Source organism: Cebus imitator, unplaced genomic scaffold (genome assembly GCF_001604975.1).
Source record: "Cebus imitator isolate Cc_AM_T3 unplaced genomic scaffold, Cebus_imitator-1.0 Scaffold161, whole genome shotgun sequence".
In the NCBI taxonomy this organism is placed as follows: Eukaryota; Metazoa; Chordata; class Mammalia; order Primates; family Cebidae; genus Cebus; species Cebus imitator.
In genome coordinates this window covers 2406332-2429013 of record NW_016107476.1, presented here as the reverse complement: position 1 = coordinate 2429013, position 22682 = coordinate 2406332, and the positions used below count along the sequence as shown (strand labels likewise).

Sequence of the window (22682 nt, the reverse complement as noted above, 5' to 3'; positions counted from 1 at the left end):
CAACAGCATACAAGAAAGGGTTTTCTCCACCTCTTCACCAATGCTCATCTTTTATCTCTTTGATAACAGCAATTCTAACACATGTGAAGTGATACTTCATTGTGGTTTTAACCTGCATCTCCCTAATGAGTAGTGATGTTGAGCATTCTGCGTCTGTTAGTCATTTGTATGTCTTCTTTAGAGCAATGTCTATTCATATTTTTTTACCCATTTCTTAATTGGATTATTTCTTTTCTGTTTATAGAGTCATTTGAGGTCCTTGTGTACTCTGGATATTAAACCCTTATTAAGGGTAATAATAAGCCCTTATTTTGGATATTAAGCTCTTTGTATGACTTGTAAGTGTTTTCTCCCAAACCATAGATTATTTCTTCACTCTGCTAATTGGTTTCTTTGATGTGTAGAAGGAAAAAGTCTTCATAGCTTATAAGATGGTCCTGAAAAAACAGACACCATTTTGTCAGAAATTGGTGAAGAAAACAGCATTCCAGGTGGAAATAGAATCAAAAGCACAGTTTGGGAAAGATGAATGCTCTATCTTGCCTTAAGCAAAGGTTCCAAAGAGAGAAAAGTGAAATGGGCCATCCAGGCCATGAAGATCCTTAAATGCTGAGGTTGAGGAATCTGGAGGCAGCTCCACCGGCCACGGGGGCGTGGAAGCTTCCTGCACGGGGAGCCAGGCAGTCACGGCCAGGTAGAAAAGTCGTATCTGCTGTGTGTGCCTGTCTTTCCGCTCTGCTTCATATGTATGTGTGTCCAAAGAGTTCATCTCTTCTCTCCTGGTACAGATCACAAAAAAGCCCTGAATGCCAGGGCAGAAAAATCTGCAGGTAATTCCAGAGGCAATGGGGAGTTGTGGGGGCTTTGTTATATAGGGGAGTCCTATGGTCAAGGCCAAGCTGTAGAAAATGGATTTGACAGTTATACACAGAATAGACTAGAAAGGGGAGAGCTAGGTGTGATACTGACAACAGTTGTGCATGCATACAAATGACCCAGTTTACAATTCTAAATGCTTTCTTTAAATGTCCTCAAAATCTACAAAGAGCATTATATGAAATTAATTATTGAAAAGCCCATGGAAGGCTGGGCACAGTGGCTCACACCTGTAATCCCAGCACTTTGGGAGGTCAAGGTGGGTGGGTCATTTGAGGTCAGGAGTTCGAGCGAGACCAGCATGGCCAATATGGTGAAATCCTGTCTCTATTAAAAATACAAAACGTAGCTGGGTGTGGTGGCATGCACCTGTAATCCCAGCTATTCGGGAGGCTGAGGCATGAGAATCGCTTGAACCCAGGAGGTGGAGGTTGCAGTGAACCGAGATAGGGCCACTGCCCTCCAGCCTGGTTGACAGAGTAAGACTCCATCTCAAAATAAAATAAAAGCCATTGAAAACCATAGCATGATAACATCTGAATCTAAACCACCAAGAGGATGGGGGGGGAAATCACAAACAATAAGAACTCCTGTGTTTGAATAATTCTCTTTTTTTTTTTCTTCGCTGTCTTCAGGAAAAAGAATAATTCTAATTTTAATAGGACTCGTGAACTAAGCTTGGAGAAGCAGACTGACTAGATTTATCTCCAGTATTTTCAGTTCTTAAAAAGCATACATAATGGTAAACAGACATGAAATTAGATACCATCTATGGTTGGCCAGCTTACAATACGTGATCTATACAAAAGTGACCCAGGATGAAGAGTACAGTTCAATTCTACAAGTATCCTTCTACTGTCAGATATACAGAGCCTGACACAAAGACAACAATGAAAATGTTATCTGTGCCTGTTTTAATATAGCCCCAAGCTTTCAGAAGGCATATCTGCTGTGTGTGCCTGTCTCTCTGCTCTGTTGGATGTGTATGCATTTCTTCCCTCCATTTTGCCTGCTTTCAAAAAAAAATTAAAACATCCTGGTGCATATCACAAAATACCATGCAAGGATGGCAACATAATTTTTGTTGTTGTTGTTGTGATGAGGTCTTGCTTTATCATCCAGACTGGAGTACAGTGGCATGATCACAGCTCAGTGCAGCCTCAAACTCCTGGGCTCTAGCAACCCTCCTGCCTCAGCCTCCTTAGTAGCTGGGACTACAGACATCCACCACCATGCCCAGCTAATATTATTTTAAAATTGTTTTGTAGAGACAGGGTCTTACTATGTTGCTATGTTGCCCAGGCTGGCCTCGAACTCCTGGCTTCAAGGGATCCTTCTGCCTTGGCCTCCCAAAGTGCTGAGATTACAGCCATGAGCCATCTCGCCCAGCCAGTGGCTGGGGCTTTTGACAGCAGACAGACCTGCACGTTATCTCTGTCCCAGGGGATTTATCTCTAGCTCAAATAACAGGCTAGAATTAAGACTGCCTAATAATTTAATTGATAAGCCATTCCAAAATTCATGGATATACTAAAAACATAATGATTTATCGTCAGACACCTTGCTTTCTAAACTTAGTCACACACTTCACAGGGTGGTTATCTCACTTCACAGCTTTTCCTTTCTGAATCCAGAGGAGGAAGGGGTTTGCCTTCCTCTAGTATTTATTCTTCTGGACTACGTCAAGTGCTCTAAGCCTGATGTTTGACAATAACTGCCCATTATCCACTGGCTACCTTTGCTTCTTTCTTGTTCCAACAATATTAGTGATCCATGGTACAGGATATACTCTTTGTTTGCTAGCTACAAATTCTAACAAAACTAAGTTTTATTCATGTAGCTATTCGCAGATTAAAACAAAACACACACACACACGTACACACACACACACATACACACACATACCCCACAAAACCCAGAGATCACCAATACTATATAAACAAGCCCAAAGTCACAGATCAGAGGGACTCGTGGTTTCTTTAAGAAGATACTCTGTTCAGGTCAACATTTAACCAAGTGGGTTCCTCTGCTCAGCACCCTCCACTGGTTGCCATGTCACTCAGTAAAAGCCAAAGTCCTCAAGGTGATTCGAAAGATAGCACATGACCGCTTCCCCACACCCCACCATCTCTCTGCCCTCCCCTCCTACTGGCCTTGCTGTGCCCTAAACACTCCAAGCACATTCCCGACTCAGGGCATTTGCAATTGCTCTTCCCTCTGCCTAGAATGCTCTCCCCCAGATACTCCCATGGCTCACTTTCTCTGCTCCTTCTCTTTGTTTAAATGTCACCTTCTCGATGAAGCCTTCCCTGATCACTCCCATCCCAGACCCTTCATCCCCCATCCCTGCTTTGTTTCCTCCATAGCCCTCATCACTATCTGAGATACAGTGTATTTTACCTAGATTTCATAAATATAATTTTTACATAAATAAAAAAGTAACTCGAAATATAAGCTGCCTAGAAACTCCCACTGCAAAGCTGTTTTTATAAATCTGTTTTGTGTACTGCTACAGCTACTGCTCCTGAAACAGCAGGTGCTTAATAAATATTTGTGAAATGAATGTCCCAGGTGTTAGGCATACAGAGATGACTAAAATAATACCATTCCTACTATTCAGATGGTAACAGTATCCACAAATATTGCTCCCTAAATAAAACCAAGCCTGTCAAATTATCTTCACTATGGTCTTCGACAATGTGGTAATACATTTAACTTAACTGAATCATTACCAAACATTCTTTAGAGAGGTAAATTTAAACACTCTTCATAGTAGGTATTTACATATGAATAATCTAGTTTAAGCAGAATGCAAAACCCAAAGAAACACTAGGAAATAAATCTGAAAAGAACAGCTTAGGAAAGTAAAAATGTTGTTGATAACATTCTCAACTAGGCCGAAGGTGGATAGAATATATCCTTTCTGCCATGGCTCTGTTTGTCAATGTTCATAACCTCCGAAAGCAATCTACTAAATTTTAAAAGTATATCACATGACAATTTCCTATAAAATACCTTTGTCTCAGCATTTTTCAAATATGTGTCCACAAAATGCCATCCCTTTTTTATGACCTAGTCAAACAATAAGATAGCAAAAATATTTTTTTCTAAAGAAATTGTCCTAACAGGCATTAAAGTCTTATTTTATAGATTTCATTTAACATCTCACATCAAAATATTCATAAAGAACATTTTTCCTGCAATGAATAATACAAAAGTAGAAATCACTGTTTATTACAAAACAGCCAATAAGTGTATAAGAGCATTTTCCCCAAGTTCTCTATTAATAATTCCTTTTCTTAATTGAGTAGGATGTTGTATAATTTGCCTATCAAGATCCTGAAGACTGAAGTATTTAATGAAGAATCTGCCTTAACTAACAAATTTAGGAAAAGGAAGAGAAAGAAAAAATATTCAGTCACTGATGCTTTACTGCAAAGTCAAAAACCTATAAACAAGTGCTGCTTTGAATGTGAATGAATACACAAAAAGGTAATCCACACTTCCAAAATTCTCATTTTTGCCATTTTCTCATTGCTGTTTGCCAAAAAATGTTTGGGAGTTGTTTGTACCAGAAACAACATTAGGAGGCATGGGAAGATAAAAAGAAGATACTGACATTTTTCTAGTCCTTTCTACTCTATACAAAAGATGTAGTTTTTCAGGAAGTTAGGAGTCTGATAAAAAGAAAGAAAAATAAATAAAAACAAATAAAAGATGTAATTTAAATTCTTTTATAAATTACACACAATAGTCTTATATTAAGTCTCATCAGCCAATGCTTCTAAATAAACTCATTCAATAAACTTAATGAACATCAAACAACACTCTCCAAGAGAAAATTGGCCCTCTGTTAGTTTTTAAGTTTGAACCCCCTAACTAGAATATGTCGCAAGCATCATTAAAAATGGCATACAACACTGTGGGAGGCCAAGGCAGGCAGATCATGAGGTCAAGAGATTGAGACCATCCTGGTCAACATAGTGAAACCCCGTCTCTACTAAAAATACAAAAATTAGCCAGGTATGGTGCTGTGCATCTGTAGTCCCAGTTACAGGGGAGGCTGAGGCAGGAGGATCATTTGAACCTGGGAGGTGGAGGTTTTAGTGAGCCAAGATTGTGCCATTGCACTCCAGCCTGGCGACAGAGCGAGACTCCACCTCAAAAAACAAACAAACAAACAAATAAATAAATAAAAGGCATACAACAAACAAACCCATGCATGTGCAGGGGGGGAAATGGAAGGAATACTATTACAAGTGCTCTCTTTCACTAACAGACTTTTCATTTCATTGGCTTGAGAATATCAGATCCATTGCAAGCTACTTGGAAATTGCATAAACTCTCCTAGTAAATCAGGAGTGCATTTAATCACATCATAGAAAGCCAAAAGTGATGTAGCCCAAAACTTTAAGCCATGACTTAGGATGGAGCCAGCACCTTCCCCAAACCCTTTGCTCAAGTAACATTACATAAGAGGCTGCCAGTCTCTCTCCTGTCTCCTGGAATTCCAGCCAAGATGAATGAAGCATTACAGGAATTGAGTCAAAGTGAAATTGAGTCATTCGATCTGGAAATTCATTTTTAGTATCAGGCCTTGTAGGTGGAAGAGTCTTCTGAGGTCATCTAAGGAATAGATGGAAGTAGGGGATGGGGAATGGAGGTCCCAAGGGCACTGTGTTTTATGGTGTGTCCATGACCACACAGCTGAGAAGAAGAGCTCAAGCTAGAACACAAGTCTCCTAACTCTGTCCAACTCTTTCCACTAGAATGTACTGGTCCCTGTTGAGTATGTGTCATTTCGATTATTTTTAAATCGGGACCTCTGGACTCACCTTAAAAAGAATTAATTCTCAAGTTTCATTTATTTTTATTTTTAAGTTCCAGGGTACACGTGTAGGATGTGCAGGTTTGTTACATAGGTAAACATATACCACAATGGTTTGCTGCACCTATCAACCCATCACGTAGGTATTAAGCCCACCATGCATCAGCTAGTTTTTCCAAAGCTCTTCCTCCCCCTACCCTACCCACTGACAGGCCCCAGTGTGTGTTGTTCTTCTCCCTGTGTCCATGTGTTCTCATTGTTCAGCTCCCACTTATAAGTGAGAACATGCGGTATTTGGTTTTCTGTTCCTGAGACAGTTTACTGAGGATAATCCATCCATGTTCCTGAAAAGGACATGATCTCATTCCTTTTTATGGCTGCATAATATTCCACAGTGTATATGTACCACATTTTCTTTATCCAGTCTATCATCGATGGGCATTTGGGTTGATTCCATGTCTTTGCTATTGTGAACAGTGCTGTAATGAATATACGCATGCAACAGGTTTCATTTCTTAACTGAGGGTAACAAGTGGCTGTGAATAAAAACAAATAATGCGGCCTTTGGGAAATATATCAGCATCAGCCTATTTTGTGATTGTTTTGACCTAAAAGCCATAGATCTCTTGCTGTCCATCATTCTGGAAAAAATTAATCCTGTAAAAGGCAACGAGGTTGGCTTTAAATGAAGTGAGGGAGAGTCAATATTCTTTTTTCTCTGGTATAGAAGTGGTCTGTCCCTTGGTAGAAATAAAGGAAACATTTATAACATTATATAGTACTGGAGAAATAAGCTGCTCCCAGCAGGGCAGAGACTACATAGGAGCAAAACAGGAGATGGCCCAGGAAGAGAGCCTAGGGCAAGATAGCCACAGAAGGCACAGAGGGGCGTTTGAGGAATTCTGTGCACCATGCTCGCCTTCCATTATTTCTGAACTACCAGTAAAGCTCATTAAAAGTTATAGACTAGCCGGGTGCAGTGGCTCAAGCCTGTAATCCCAGCACTTTGGGAGGCTGAGGCGGGTGGTTCACGAGGTCAAAAGATCGAGACCATCCTGGTCAACATGGTGAAATCCTATCTCTATTAAAAATACAAAAAATTAGCTGGGCATGGTGGCACGTGCCTGTAATCCCAGCTACTCAGGAGGCTGAGGCAGGAGAATTGCCTGAACCCAGGAGGCGGAGGTTGCGGTGAGCCGAGATCGCGCCATTGCACTCCAGCCTGGGTAACAAGAGCGAAACTCCATCTCAAAAAAAAAAAAAAAAAAAAAAAATTTATAGACTAACACTTACGGCTGTGCTCTAAAAACCTCAAGATATATGCACAAAGATTTTCAATGCAGCATTGTCTATAAAAACAAATAAGCAAAGCATCTATCAATAAGGGACTATTAAATCAGGTATGTTACAGCCATAGGATTGAACGCTATGCAGTCATAAAAGATGAGCGATGTCTGTACATACTAATATAGATCTCAACATATATGTGAAAAAGGCAAGTTGTTTGTTTTTTTTTTTTCTTTTCAGTCGGTGGGCTAAGAGATAGTAGTTTTATAGGTAGATAGATGGGTCCATTTTCTACTTATATAGCATAAAGCTAACTTTTCTCTACATGGAATCTCCAGAAACATTTAACAGTGGTTATCATAAATTTCTACTTGGGGCTGGGCGCGGTGGCTCATGCCTATAATTCCAGCACTTTGGGAGGCTGAGGTGGGAGGATCACCTGAGGTTGAGAGTTCAGGACCAGCCTGACCAACATGGAGAAACTCTGTCTCTACTAAAAATACAAAATTAGCCAGGCATGGTGGTGCATGCCTGTAATCCCAGCTACTCGGGTGGCTGAGGCAGGAGAAATTGCTTAAACCTGGGAGGCAAAGGTTGCAGTGAGCCGAGATCACGCCATTGCACTCTAGCCTAGGCAACAGGCATGCAACTCCATCTCGGGAAAAAAAAAAAAAAAAAAAAAAATTCTACTTGGATAAAGAACTCAGCCCATCAACGAACATGATGAACATGGTTAGAACCTGCACTGTGCATGCTGAAAACACACAACTGTGTCTCTGTCGGTTTGGTTTTTTTTGTTTTGTTTTGGAGATGGAGTCCTGCTCTGTCACCCAGGCTGGAGTGCAATGGCACAATTTCGGCTCGCTGTGACCTCCACCTTCTAGGTTCAAGCGATTCTCTTGCCTCCAGCCACCCAAGTAGCTGGGATTACAGGCATGTGCCACTACACCCAGCTAATTTTTTTGTATTTTTAGTAGAGACAGGGTTTCACCATATTGGCCAGGCTGGTCTCGAACTCCTGACCTCAAGTGATCCACCTGCCTCGACCTTCCAAAGTGCTGAGATTACAGAAATGAGCCACTGCGCCCAGCCTCTGGTCAGTTTTAGGAGCACAAACCTATAAAGAAATGAACTTCTAGGTCACCTCTAGCTTAGCAGAATTCAACTGAAAGGACTGAGAAATTTGTAGGACAGCACCTTCTATCCTTACTCCCTTCACCCTTTGCATAAGTCTGTCTGCTCCAGCAAACTGTGAATTTCTTAGATGGCAACATTTCTCCTCCCAATTCTTTCAATGTTTGGTTATTAAATATCTGCTCCACTTCAGGTCCTGGGGTAGACTATGTTCTGGAAAAACACATGTACTATTTCGTCCCTGGCTTCACAGAATGCAGTCTAGACATGGCTGGGGCCACCTAGACAGATGTCTCTCTACAGTTCAGTGTGTTGCATGCTAACACGAAAAAATCTGGGTAGGAAGAAACATAGCTGTCAGAGGAAGAACAGGTCCAATGATCAAGTTCAAAGTGTGTTTATTAGCAGTGAATCAGGGGGAAAGGTTGCCTCCAAAGCAAGCTCTGATGTAATCAAAGAGATTCAGAGAACCAGGGTAGGCTAATCTCCAAGAAACACTAATAAAAATGCTCACTTAAATCAAATGTTCTGAACACCAGCACATAAATACCCTTCTTTTAGTGTTTATCACTGTAGGCAGCTTTGCTATGAAAAGAGGCAATGTTGAGATAAACGAGTTAATTAAACTGCCAGGTCTAGTCCAGCCCCAGTGATTATCCTCCTTTCCAGCAGGCAGTCCATCTCAAGTTTCCCCAGGAACAGAGCAAACCAATGCATTCCCTTTTTTCCTATGGTAAAAGTGTGACAGTATCATTCCTGAGTGAGTGACAGCAAATGACTGAGAACTGTGCGTCATTCCTACAGCTGTCCAAAAAACCTCAGGCCAGGCTACCTTAAGGAGTGTGAATGTTCTAGAACAGGGGCCCCCATCTCCTGGGCCACAGACCAGTGCCAGTCCATGGCCTGTTAGGAACTGGGCCACACAGCAGGGGGTGAGCAGCAGGCAAACGAGCATTACTGCCTGCACGCCACCTCCTGTCACATCCACGGCAGCATTAGATTCTCATGGGAGCACAAACCCTACTGTGAACTGTGCATGCGAGGGATCTAGGTTGGCTCCTTATGGACGTCTAATGCCTGATGATCTTCTAAGGCAGGACAGTTTCATCCTGAAACCATTCCCCCCCCAACCTCAGTCCATGGAAAAACTGTCTTCCACGAAACCAGTCCTTGGTGCCAAAAAAGCTGGGGACTGCTGTTATAGAAGGCAGGAAAAAAAAAAAAAAAAAAAAAAAAACAACCGGGAGTGACTAGTGACTATGCTTTTCAATTCTGAATATTCCAGATACTAAGCAGAAGTCCAACATGGTCTCTCTGAGGCAGGGACTATACCTTACTTATTCCTGTATCCCTTGCATATGGTGCTAAAAGCTCTCCCGTTTGTGGAATGAAAAATAATAATAGAAGCTCTACATGTTTGTGGAATGAATGAGTGAACACCATCCTCAGTTTCTTGTCTGGCCTGCTTTGTGCAGAAAGTAAAACTTCAGTGAGGTCCTCAGGTAAGTCATGACATTATCACTCGAGTTATCTGCCAAGCCTTCTGAAGGCACCTTTGTCATCTCCCACACCTGTCTCTGCCTCTGCCCTGTTATTTGCTGACTTAACTGTCCTGGGGCAGGGGACCAGGTTCAAGCCAGCTCTGCTGGGGCCTTGTGAGAATCACAAGCCAGAATGCTGAATGTCGTATTTTTTAGCCACATAGAAGCCTTATTTTTGTGCAGTTAAATGTATCTACCATTTATTTCATTACTTCCAGGCTTTGTATCCTGTTTAGAGGGTCAGGACACTCTCAGTTATAAATTCACCCATTTTTTTTTTACTAGGATTTCTATTGTTTTTTTATACTTAAATATTTAATCCACAGGAATTGTGTGTGTGTGTGTGTGTGTGTGTGTGTTCTAAAAGAAATTTTAAAAAAGATCTAGATTTATCTTTACTAAACAGTTACCTAGTTGCTCCAACATCGATTACTGGAGATCTTTCTTCTCACACTGATTTTTAAATGCTAACTTTACTATAAATAAATTTGTTTATATACATTTGTTCACTATACTATAACTAGATATTATGCTAATTTTTTCCAACACCAAACTCTTTTAATTAAATAGTTGAATATTACATTTTATTATCTGGTAGGGCTAATCTCCCTTAATTATACTTCATTTGTTTTTGAATTTCATATGTTTCATTTTGCAAAATGAAAAATAGTATCATATTTCCATGTCCCTAAACCAGACCTTGTTGCCATTTTAATTGGAATTTTATTTCTTTTATGGTGAAACTTAGGGGAAATGAACATTTTTACAATACTGTGTCTTATTATCCAAGAGCCTAGCATGTTTCTCCAATGACTTAAATATCTTCTGTTTCTCAGCATAGTTTAAAAATGTTCCTCATATTGTGTCTGCATGTTACATTTAACATCAGATGTTTTGTTCTTAATGCTTAATAAGTTAATTACCATTTTATAAATTCTAAAAATTCCAAGCACCATTTCCTGTGCTTGAAATATTTTTCAACCACTTCTCCCTTTGGCAAATTCCACTTGTTCTTCAAGGCCCTATTTAAATAACACTTGTTTGTAAAGTCTTCCTTGGCCCCATATCCAATCAGGATGCACCGGTGTCCCTCCTCTGTTCTCCTGCAGCATCTTATATGTAACACCCTCACGCCACTCGCCACGTTATAGTGCAACTTTCATAGACAGGTTCCTCACATTCATTGTTCTAGGAGCCCTATACGGAAAAGAGCTAGGATTCCCTAAGTCTGGCTCATAGCAAGCACTCAGTGCCATAATTATAGAGTATGCTTCTTCATATTCCAGCACTGCTTTTGCAGTGCTAACAATGATAATGTTGATAAATGGTAGAATTTGGAATAATGTGATTATGGTTTATTTTTTCTTTCTTCAACATAAACCGTGTTTAAAAATGCAGAAAATTATCCCATAATGAGAAACCATAAATAATTAAGAAATGAAAAATAGACAGATTCTTTTCCTGGTATGTATTTCAGCTGAATGTAAAGAGGCAGCATTGCAACAGTAAACAGAGCATCCTCCGGCATGAACGAGACCTGAATTTAAATCCTGGGTCACCCACTTATTAGCTAGATGACGATCTCAGATGAGTTTCTTCACTTCTCTATGCCTCATTTTTCTCTATCTGTAAAATAGGCATAACTAATATGTTCATAGAAGGCTCAGAGACTTTTCAAATGTCCAAAATGCTTGATTTCCTCCCCAAACCTGCCCCTTCTATATTCTTCCTCATTGCAAGAAATGACATGCTGTCCTACCAGTTGCCGAAAGAACTGGAGATATCTAAGATTCCCCTCTTTCTTCTACTTCATGTTGCCAACTCATCAGCGAGTCCGCAAAGAAATTATTTGGGAATATTTCCAGAATCCAATAACTTCTCAGCAGCTGCTTTCCTCCCATTTGGCTCAAGCCACCATCTTCTCTTACCTTGATCACTACGGTAGCCTCCTAACTGGTCTTCTTGCTTCCACCCGTGCCTTACCATCTACATGTTGACTGAATGATCCTTTTAAACCATGCAACATCATGCTACTACTCCGCTCAGAACTTTCACCTCTCTCACTCAATCTAACTCAGAAAAATTCAAATCATCACAGCAATCTCAGGGACCAACTGGACACCCTCTTCCCCCAACTATCTCTCTGACTTCATCTCCATATCTCTCCCCGGTCCTTTCTGATCCAGCCACACAGGCCTGCCTGCTGGTCCTGACAGCCCTCAGGGCCTTGGCTTTGCTCATCTCACTGCCTAAAAAACTCTTTACCAGATATCTTCCTGACCCCCCACTTCAGGTCTCTGCTGAAATGTCACTTTATCAAAGAGGCCTTCCATTATTGCCCCATATGCATTCGCACCTTCCCCACCCTCTCACCTCTCTAACACGCGCTATTCTACTTACTCTTCTTTATTTTCTTCACAGTTCTTTACACCACCTATCATATATTTATATAGTCAGTGGTCATCACACTCCAGCACCTACAACACTTAGCAGGTGTTCAACTCATACTTAAGGAATAACTGAATAAATTAATACATTCTTGCCAACTACAATTCTACAATTTATATAATGCATCTAGCCACAGAATAGATTCCCCTAAAATAAGTAGTCACAAGGAACTGGGGAAAAAAACTCACCCATCCCTGATGCCCATACTCATTACTCACCCAATGCTTAAGTGACTCAAAATAAAGATTCGCTTGTTTTACACAGAACAACAAGAACAAAAAAATTCTCCCTGGAGTCCATTAGAGATTGCCAACCCCAAACCTCTTTTCTACATTGTTTTGACTTTTAAAAATTATGGCTCTGTCCCCTCCCTCCTTCCTCCAGACTCCGGGACTCCTCTCCTTCTGTTCATTCCTATTTGGAGCTGAAAGCCAGAAATAGCTGTTTACCTCATTGTCCTCATTTCCCTTCATTGTTACCATTCAGTTCTCTGGTGGCTTCCCTCTTGTGGGTGTTTTTTAAATGAATTCCCAATAAGTTGAGAAAGAAAAGTATCAGTAAAGACCCTGGACACAGCCTAAAGTAAAAATACATTATGTGATATTTTCTTTAGGAAAAACGATTTAAAAATCGACCCCAACACACTTCATTTATATATACATACCATCTAACATTATTCTCAAAAGTAATAATGTTAAAGAGCTGGAGAAAGAACACACCATACAGAAGAAAGGACTAATTGTGTTTATTTAAAATGTGAATAATAATTATACATGTTCAGCTCTTCCTCCTACAAGCAAGTATAAAAATTACCTAACAAAGGACTAAAGCCATATGCTCTCCAATCAATCAGCAAATCATTTTTACATGCTTGACCCACAACTCCTGCTTTCATTTTTATTTTAATGCAGGGCTCAATAATATAAAGGGTTTTATAGATTCATCTACTAAATAAGGATTTACCATCCAAAAATAATTTTTAATGGTCAATTTCCTTATGGTGGTAAGTGCAAATTAGATAATTTTCTCATTAAAATCATACAATATTCTGGAAAAGATAAATCTGTAGCACATTGGCATAAAATCAAGTTGGTTGTGAGTCCAAAGATAACCACAGGTAAACCGAACTATACATTTAAAAGCTACTGTGAAACATATTAACCAAAAAAAATAGAGCCATTCCCATGATGATGAAGGTCCCAAAAGCACTAAGCATTTCTTTCTTACGATAGTTGTCTCCAGATAATTTATGCCAATAGAAGAAAATCATGTTAATTACCTAAAACATAAAAAATAAATATTCTGAAATTTTATTTTGATTTGACTTTAGGTGGTTAGTCTATGACAGTAATTATACCTCAGCATACCAACTTGTCATTTGGGAAAATAGCCCAAAAATGGATTGAAGGGCAGGAAATAGCCAGCCCAAGATTTAAGTTTAAATTTTGAGGTAGATAATTTACAAAGTAGCTAATACTACAGGCAGAAATTCAGCTGTTGATCAAAAGTCGATCTTTTAAGGCCAAGGGATATACTGACACCATAAGGCATGCTGGCTAGAAACACTACCAGTTAGAAAGGCCACAGTCTCGATTTGCCTAGGATAGCCCCAGTATACACCTATTGTCCCAGCATCCCATCAGGTTTAACATTTGTTCTAGAGAGAAGCATCCCAGGTTGAATGATAACTTACATAGTATATGTAAATATATATTTAAATGTGAGCCATAAATGTCTACCAGCCAGTTTGTCCCAACCTCAATTAACCACAAATTTGAATGTCCTTTAATATTTTCCCATCCCAAAACCATGACAATGCTTACTGCAGAGTGTTCAATAACTACTTGTTAAATGACTTCATTAATTAGTATATTAGCATCCTCAGCCCAGGAATAGATAGGATTTGAAATTAGTCTGGATGCTGTAGGAAAGGGGTTCAATAAATACTAGCTGATTAAATCTCGGTAAGAAAGGGTGATTAAGAGTTCAACACTGTCCATTATATTGTTTTCTTGCTTGCTGTCAAGAAATTTTCAGATAAATGGTTTCCAGTTCTGTTTTGGGGAGGAGGAAAGAGAAGAAAGCATATATTTTCTTAATTGTCAAATCTCTTTTATATATAACGTAAATTACAACCCCACTGACTTCTATTTCATTTGCAATAAGGAGAAAATTTCTCCTTGAAACACACACACACACACACACACACACACACTGACTTAGTACTTACAGCTCTAAGTATAAGAACTGATCTAAGAATTTTACTACAAATTCAAGGACACATATATCAAATGTATAAGAATTGTTGCCTATGGCAAAAAGGTAACGAAATTAAATAATGGAGATAAAATAATCAATATATTAGACAAGAGCAGAGCCTGATGGATTGATGATGATAGTAAACCGTAACCCACGAAGTGTGATTAAGTCAAGCTTGTCTATATAAGGTCCCAAAAATTAAAAAAAAAAAAAGCAAACATAATACAGTTCACAGATACAATATGGGAACAATTCAACCTTCTGAAAGTCTTTGCTGAAACATATGACACTCCCACATGTGAGATATTCATGTCCAAAACGATTTCTCTCATGCAAAAAAAATTTTTTTAATCTATTTATTGAATCAGAACCATTTATTTTAAATGCAAAAAAGAACTTCCAGGAAATGTAGTGTTTTGCTGTTTTGATATTAAATACTAAAACTAATAATGGCTAAATTTGGCTTTTAAAGATATTTTCTCCTTTCCTTGATTTAATAAACTGCTTAGGAGTCCTGTAACTCAAAGAGAGGATAAACTGTAGTTGATACATGCCAGCAAAGTGGCCCCCATATCACACCAAATAATAACTCTTAGTGTACTAATCTTTACAACATCACCATCAAAGAAACTGATAAAGCTAGAGTGACGCTTGGGACAAGAAGTCCAAAGTGATGGGCAGAAGTAAGAGAGAAGAAAAATGAAATGGAGGGGAAGTCTCCCATTTATCAACTAGCAAATATATTTTAAGCCATGCTGTAGGCCTCAAAGCTCAGGAAATCAGAAAAAAAAAAAAAAAAAAAAGTGTGGTTCTCATTCCTATAATCCCTCTGCCCACATTCTAACCTTGGCCCCAACCCCATGAACAAGCCATGTCCAGCAGAGGGTTTTGCTGCTACTCTAGGAAGCAGATGGCAGCCCCATCACCTCTCCGCCCCAGCTTGCTACTGCCCAGGACTCTCAGCAAAGTCTGCAACCAAATTCCTCATGCCAAAGTTAGGACATTTCAAGTTTGTCATGCACAACCATCTTTCTCATTCCTGCAGCCTCAGCCATGAGAAGGACAGAGGCCTCCTCTCTCTTCTCATCCCTTTTCTCATCCCTGTTTCTCCCCTCTCGCTGCAAATCTCTCACCACTGACAACCTTCCACTGTGCTCTGGAACTGCAAGCCCTTGTCAGTGAAAATCCCTACACCCTCAGGCTTTCCCCAAAGTGGCCTCTTCACCTCCCGACTCCACTGAGATCTGCTTTTCCTTTCCTTGAAAAACATGTCATCAGGCAGCAACATACTTGCTAGGTTCAATGCTCACTATGCTACTTCTTTTCACGCCCTTTTCCTTGGAAAGGCCTTCCCTCCATCCTATTCTTTTTCACCTGGCTAAGTCCAACTCATTCTCCAAGAAAACAACTCTACTTTCTTTAAGAAGCCTCACCTGATATGGATGTCGCGCCTACAGCTAACTAAATGCCACTCTCCAGTATTACCGTAATTCTCTCTCTATCCCATATGCTCTTGCTCTCTCAGCACTCAGGATACCCTTTTACAAATATGTGTGTATTTGTCTTCCCCATAAAACTGTGAGCTTCTTGAGGGTGTATATTGGGCCCTATTAACTAATTACTGGCACGTAACAAGTATTCGATAAACATTCATCAAATAAATGATTAAAAATCTATGTCCCTGACTCCAATAAGTGAAATGAATGACGCAGATAAAGTGGACATTTTTTCCTTTATTGGAGTTTTCTCTCAATCTATTCAAGCTGCTCTTACTACCAAACAACATAAAGATATAGCCAAAGAAAAGCCAACTACCTTCCCTCCTCACCCTTACCTTTGAGGTAGCCACTGTTAAATGCTTGTTGTGTACTGTTCCATGATTTTTTTCTCTGCTCATGGAACACACACATATGCACACAGAGGGATTTTTCTCAATTTACAAAACTGGGATGCTGTATGACATAGATTTTATTCTAAAACACACTCTTTTCCCTTAACAATGTATCACAGCCGTCCCTCCAGACCAACGCACATGGGTCTCACTCACTCTTTCTAATAACTGTGTAATAGTCCACATATATGCACCACAATCTGGCCACTCATTCCCCCAGTGGATGAACAGTCAGGTTGCTTCCAGTTTTGCGGAATTTCTGAAAACAAAGTTAGCAAAACTGGTCTAGCATTTTTACAGCCAGTGCAATGGAATCTATCCACACATACCTGGGCCTTTTTCTTCATGACTCAAGCTTCTGAAAAACCAGCAGTTTCATCGAGTGACTGCTTCTTTTGTAAAGCGCTTGTTTTCTTTATGTGTCTTGCATGGTATATGTGTTTACTATTTATTGAATTGGACCAAAAGCTAACCAGATAGAAACTGTATGGAAGGATTTATGGGATGCATTGTTTGTCATTAATTCTTAGGATTTGATAGGAAATGAGTTAAAATAGGAGATTTTCATTTTTAACTTTATATACTTCCAGCCTGTTTGAATTAAAATATAAAGTACTAATCTATAATTTAATATTTTAATATATTATATAGGTATGTTAACACAGTTTTGTTGTATTAATACATTGATAATGATTTTTTTTTTTTTTTAAGACAGGTGCCCAGGCTGGAGTGCAGTGGTGTGATCTTGGCTCACTGCAACATCCACATCCCAGGTTTAAGCAATCCTTCTGCCTCAGCCTCCAAGTAGCTGGGACTATAAATGTGCAAAATGCCACGCCCGCCTAATTTTTGAATTTTTTTTTTCAGTAGAGATGGGGTTTCACCATGTTGGCTAGGCTGGTCTTTGAATTCTTGACCTCAAGTGATCTGCCCACCTTGGCCTCCCAAAGTCCTGGGATTAGAGGCGTGAGTCACCATGCCCAGCCTGATAGTGGATTTTAATATATTACTTGTATAACTTAAAAGTAGCTTTTTTGAAACTTGCAGGATGATTCAGACCCTACATTAGAAGAAATAAGCTGTAATTCAATGGCTCCCAATTCTGCCTGTACATGAGAATTAGCTAGGGCTTATTAAAAATGCAGATGCCCAGGCCTAGCCTGAATATTTTGATTTAGTAGATCTGAAGCAGAGTCATGGTATTAGTACCTTTGATAAATACTCCAGATAAGTCTTATGATTCTGCAGTAATGGGACCCCACTGTAATCGAGTGATCCTTAGAATCACTTTTCACATATGTTGGGACTCTACCTTTAGTGTTTAGGAACCATTAGATCTGGAATGAGGCCTGGGGATCTATATTTTTAAAAGGCTGCCGAGACAATTCTCCCCAGATGTGGAAACTCTATTCTAAGTCTTATAATTTCCTCTAGCTGGTAACTCAAAAATCAAAATATGATGGATCCATTTTGGTCTCTATTGGAAAAACACAACACCAAGTTACAAGTCTTTGATGAGAGTCTCCTAACATACCACAAGATGGCAATATCTTAGCTTGCTCTACCATAAAATTAATAAAAGCTTTTAATTGTTAGTTTGAATAGTGAACTGAATTTTAATACTTTTCTCTTAAATTTTTAAAAATAAAATTGCTTTGCTTATGAGATTCAACTGTTTTTTTGTTGTTGTTGTTTGTTTTTTTGAAACAGTCTCAGTCTGTCGCCCAAACTGGGGTGCAGAGGTGCAATCTCAGCAATTCATGTGCCTCAGCCTCTCAAGTAGCTGGGATTACAGGCGTGCGCCGCCACACCCGGCTAATTTTGTGTTTTTAGTAGAGATGGGGTTTCATCATGTTGGCCAGGTTGGTCTTGAACTCCTGGCCTCAAGTGATCCGCCCACCTCAGCCTCCCAAAGTGTTGAGATTACAGGCATTAGCCACTGTACCCGGCCAGTTGATTTCATTGTTGTCTTTTCTTTCTTTCTTTCTTTTTTTTTCTTAACCAACCAGGAACATTTAATTAAAAAAATATAAGCAAGTTATTCAGGACCTAATCTGCTAAGCAGAGTTATCCCCTAGAGGATGAAGCCCTACTGGCTGGCTCTGACATTCGATTCAGACTGAAAACACAGTAACTCCTCTGGACCTTGCTGGGAAATTCCCTGCCCAGGCCACGGGCAGCACTCCAGTGCAGCTGACCTCCCTCAAGGCCTCAAACACATGATTCCACTAAAGGCTTAACAGGGGAACCTCACAAGTAGGCAGAGAGCGCATCTGAGATACAAGGACACAGAAGTAATGCAAATGCAACTGAGGTGGACAGCCCCAGCCCCTGTCTCCTTTCAGTACCCCCTTAAAGGGGGCTGCTTTCAACTTTTTATTTTTTTGAGATGGAGTCTCGCTCTGTCTGGCACAATCTCCACTCACTGCAATCTCCACCTCGCAGGCTCAAGGGATTCTCCTGCCTCAGCCTGTTGAGTAGCTAGGACTATAGGCAGGCACCACCATGCCTGGCTAATTTTTGTATTTTTAGTAGATACAGGGTTTCACCATATTGGCCAGACTGGTCTCAAACTCCTGATCTCATGATCCACCCGCCTTGGCCTCCCAAATGCTAGGATTATAGGCGTGAGCCACTGTGCCTGGCTGTTTTCAACTTAAAAATAATAATACTGTAATTATTATATCCCTATCATAACCTACAAGCTGAGATATTAGAAATAAGCAGAGATCATTTTAAAGATCAAGAGCATTTATGTTTCCAAGGGTCTAAAGAACTTCCCGTTGATAAATTGGGAACCTAAGTAGACACATTAAGTTTCTGGTCTTATAAGCTTATCTCCACTTCGGGAGTATAGACAAGAGGAGATAACTGAATTGGAACACCATAGTGAAGCCCACAATTTTAAAATCTTTTATAAAAATTAATGACAAAATATACACTTTTCTAGACAAACTCAATTCAGTAACTACTAAGCATTCTATTAATCTTTTAGAATTTTTTTTCAAATTCACATAAATAAAAGTACTACATAAAAACATAGGTAAAATCCTCAGTCTTTCATAAAATCTAGGAAGTTCTGGTTCTCAACACTGAAATAGGAGGAAAAAAAACTAGGAATATCAAAATAACAACATCTAGTATCAGTGGCCCTTTGTCATTACCAAATGCCCACCAAGATGTTTCTAAATGTATTGGGAATTCCAGGTTACTTACCAAGGCTATTTCCTTTAAATGCCATGCCTAGGCCATTCTCTCTCTCTTCTTAGCAAATCAATGATCGTGATGTCTATTACAATATTGAAGGACTAATAACAGAAGTAAAACAAAGTGGATGTGATCAGAATCAGACAGACTTGGGTAAAAGTCAGGATCTGCCACTTACCAACTGTTTAGCTCAGGCAAATTATATACATAATCTCTCAAAACCTCAATTCCTTCATTTGTAAAATGGGGAGGTAATAACAGTATCTACTTGACTGAGTTATTGTGAGGATTAAATAATGTAATACATGCAAAGTACCTGATACATAATAAACATATACTAACTGATATTTATTATTATAGATGTTTTCCCTCTACAAGACTAGTTAGACTTTAAACTGTTAAATGCAAGATTACCAACATGAAGTTTGAAGGAGAAATAAGACAACTGAGTGAAATGTCTATAGCTGACCCCAACCATCCTGCTTGAAACTAGGTTAAAGAAGAAATGTTTGAGAACTCAGCCCCATTCCAGGGCTTCGAGCCCCTCAGAATCTCTGGGACCATCTTCATTTCACATTCTCGGATAAACCCCAGAGTCCCCTGAATAAGAGGAGCCAAAGACTAAGTGAAATTGGTGTGACTGCCTAACGAACTTGATGCTTCCTCGGGCATACCAAGATTCCCAATAGTTACTTGGCCTCTACAGTGTGCAAGGTTCTGCACTAAGAGGTTTGGGTGGTGTAAAGTTGAATCAGAAGTGGACTCGACCTCAGAGAGATTTACAACTTCTAAGACATATTCTCCATTGTTCCTTGTAGTATTTAGACTAGCGGTCAGCACCCAAAGCCTCAGTCTTAGAACACAGTTCAGAGATTGTTCCCATTCCGTCCATATACACACCAAGTCCCTTATGGTGTTCTCTGTTCCATGCTCTTTTTTATTTATCTAACATACATCAATAATGAGGCATGATTAGACAGGTAGTATTTCAGAGCCTCATGTCACCTCTGCAGCCTGGTATCTACAATATAAATTCTGTCATTCCACCAAGCACTTTCCACCCCATCCCTAGGTACAGATCCAACCAACCATATTGCCAGAGCAATCATCAACAAAGATCAGCTTGCTTGAAAAGGAATGAAAACATTCTGGATAGAGATTACTCTAGTCATTATATGCCCCAGGATGAACTCTGAAAAGCAGCCCTTAATTATCCAACACATGTTATCAAATTCCTAAACTCCTTCCAAAATGCAGGTTTAAAGCTTCGGAGTTAAAAAATAATAATAATAACTCTGCAACACCTCTTACAGGTTGCCTTCAGGGTATCAAAAGGGGTGGCACTTACTACTTTGCAAATACACTTTCTAAAAATAATCAATATTTTCCTTAAATGCTTATGGCAAAGCAACTAATTCACTTCATTTTCGTTGCTCGCAAGCTGCACAATGACTTGATCTCTTTAATATTTCACTCATAGTAACAGCCACTGAGCTATGACTAACCCACTCTCCCCAGCATCATCACTGGCTCCAGATGGCAAGAAATACATTCCCTTTATTCTTGCCTGAAAAGCAATTCTAATTTTTTTTTTTCTTCCACCTATTTCACCTGCAGTAACTGTTTTACTCCAGAAAGAAAATGGGTGGGGAGTGGAAGGGGAGGTTCATGCATAGGGTAGTACAGGTGGGGAATTTACTTTTCTTTTCTTTTCTTTTTTTTTACATGAGGTTTAAGCACTGCAGCTTTAAATAGTGCTGCATCAAGCCCTGGATTCCTTCCATAGCCGAGCTGCAAAATGGTAACTAGAAAGGAGGAAAAAATGCCTCTTCCTCCCTCCCGGCCAGCCCTTGCACAGCTCCCGGCAGGGCAGCCAGCGCGAGCCCATCCCCCACGCCTCCCAGCCCAGGCGCGCGGCGGGTACAGGTGAGCCGGGCGCCGACCTCGGCCCTCGGGCTCGCCCACATCCGGGGATCAAGGTCAAGGGCGAGGGCTTCTTCCCCCCACCCCTGGCCCCCGGCAGCCCCGAGCAGGGGATCTGCTGCCAAAGTTTCAGGCCGGGCTGGGGCCGGCGCGCCTGTCGCAGCTCCCCCGCCCTCCCGCACCTGCTCGGCCCGCGCGGGTCGGAGGACGCCGCCCACCTGGTCCCCACTCACCTCTGGCGGACATGGTGCAGGCAGCGGGAGCCGCCGCTGGAAGGCGGACGACAGCCCCGCGGGGCGCGGGAGAAAGGCAGCCCCGCAGCGCCCGCCCGGCGCCGGCGCCCCCCGCCTCGCGGTCAGTGGACGCCGCCCGCAGGACACCTGGCAGCCCGCTCCGCGCAGCGAGGCCGAAGGGCGGGGACGTAGCGGCCGCGGGGACCCGCCGGGCGCGGCAACGCTGACACCCGCGGCCGCGCTGGGCGGGGCGCGCCTCCCCCGCCCCGAACCGCCGGGGCCCACCCGGGTCCAGCAGCCGCTCTGCCGCGGCGCCGGGCGGGGCTCTGTCCCCGAGCACCGAGGGTCTGCGTCCTCCCTCTCCCGGCCCTGCTTCCCAGTAAGAGGAAAAATAACGTGGGTGCTCCGGGTGGCTCTCAGCTCTCTGCTTTGGTCCCGGAGAAAGAAAGCAAGAAAAGGTCGTTCGTTCCTTCCCCTAGGTGATGCCCTTGACAGGAGAGCGAAGACCACGGTCGCCTGAGGGGGCTTGGCCCGCATCCACACGCGGGGCCCGACCCACCTGCCCCTCCGAGCCGGCGGGGCTCTCAGAAAGCCTGGGGGGGGCATGGGGCGGGACTTTCCTCCAGCGACCCTCGAGTCAGCGCTGGGCGTCAGGGTCCCCCCACCCAGCACCCGGTCTTGAACCAACAGACACTCAAGGGAGGTCTGTACATGCACTTCATTTTCTGCATCAACTCTCGAGAGTCGGGGCTGGGCCGGGCTGGTGGCCACTCTAAACATCCACTTTTCCTGTATGCCAGGATAAAAAGGAGAAAATACAAGAAAAAATCTCTTAGTGTCCTGGAGGTTTATCAACTAGCGCTTGATGCTAATAAGCAACGTAATAAAAAGCCGCCAGATCCAGAAATTCTAAGCTAAAAAGGAGGGATTCCACTCTCACGCCCTGTCCTCTCTTCCTCTGTGCACTCTCAAAACACATGTTCCATGGCGGAGCATGGTGGCTCACTCATGTAATCCCAACATTTGGGGAGGCTGAGGCAGGCAGATCACTTGAG

At 41.3% G+C, this 22682-nt stretch overlaps 1 protein-coding gene and 1 long non-coding RNA gene across 5 annotated transcripts in view; one reads left to right on the top strand and one right to left on the bottom strand.

The window, feature by feature from the left end:
• The window catches only part of ABLIM1 (actin binding LIM protein 1), a 344682-nt gene extending 322818 nt beyond the window's left edge, over window positions 1-21864 (bottom strand). For 3 of the 4 annotated variants that reach the window (XM_017543845.2, XM_017543842.2, XM_017543843.2), the window contains exon 1: window positions 21628-21864. In XM_017543845.2, coding sequence (XP_017399334.1) covers window positions 21628-21640 — 13 coding nt within the window. In that variant the 5' untranslated portion in view covers window positions 21641-21864. The remainder of the gene's footprint in view (window positions 1-21627) is intronic. The other variant, XM_037743984.1, reaches the window with a different exon arrangement.
• The window catches only part of LOC119473471, a 15373-nt gene continuing 11061 nt past the window's right edge, over window positions 18371-22682 (top strand). The window contains exon 1 of the long non-coding RNA XR_005202690.1: window positions 18371-18578. This is a non-coding gene — a long non-coding RNA (uncharacterized LOC119473471). The remainder of the gene's footprint in view (window positions 18579-22682) is intronic.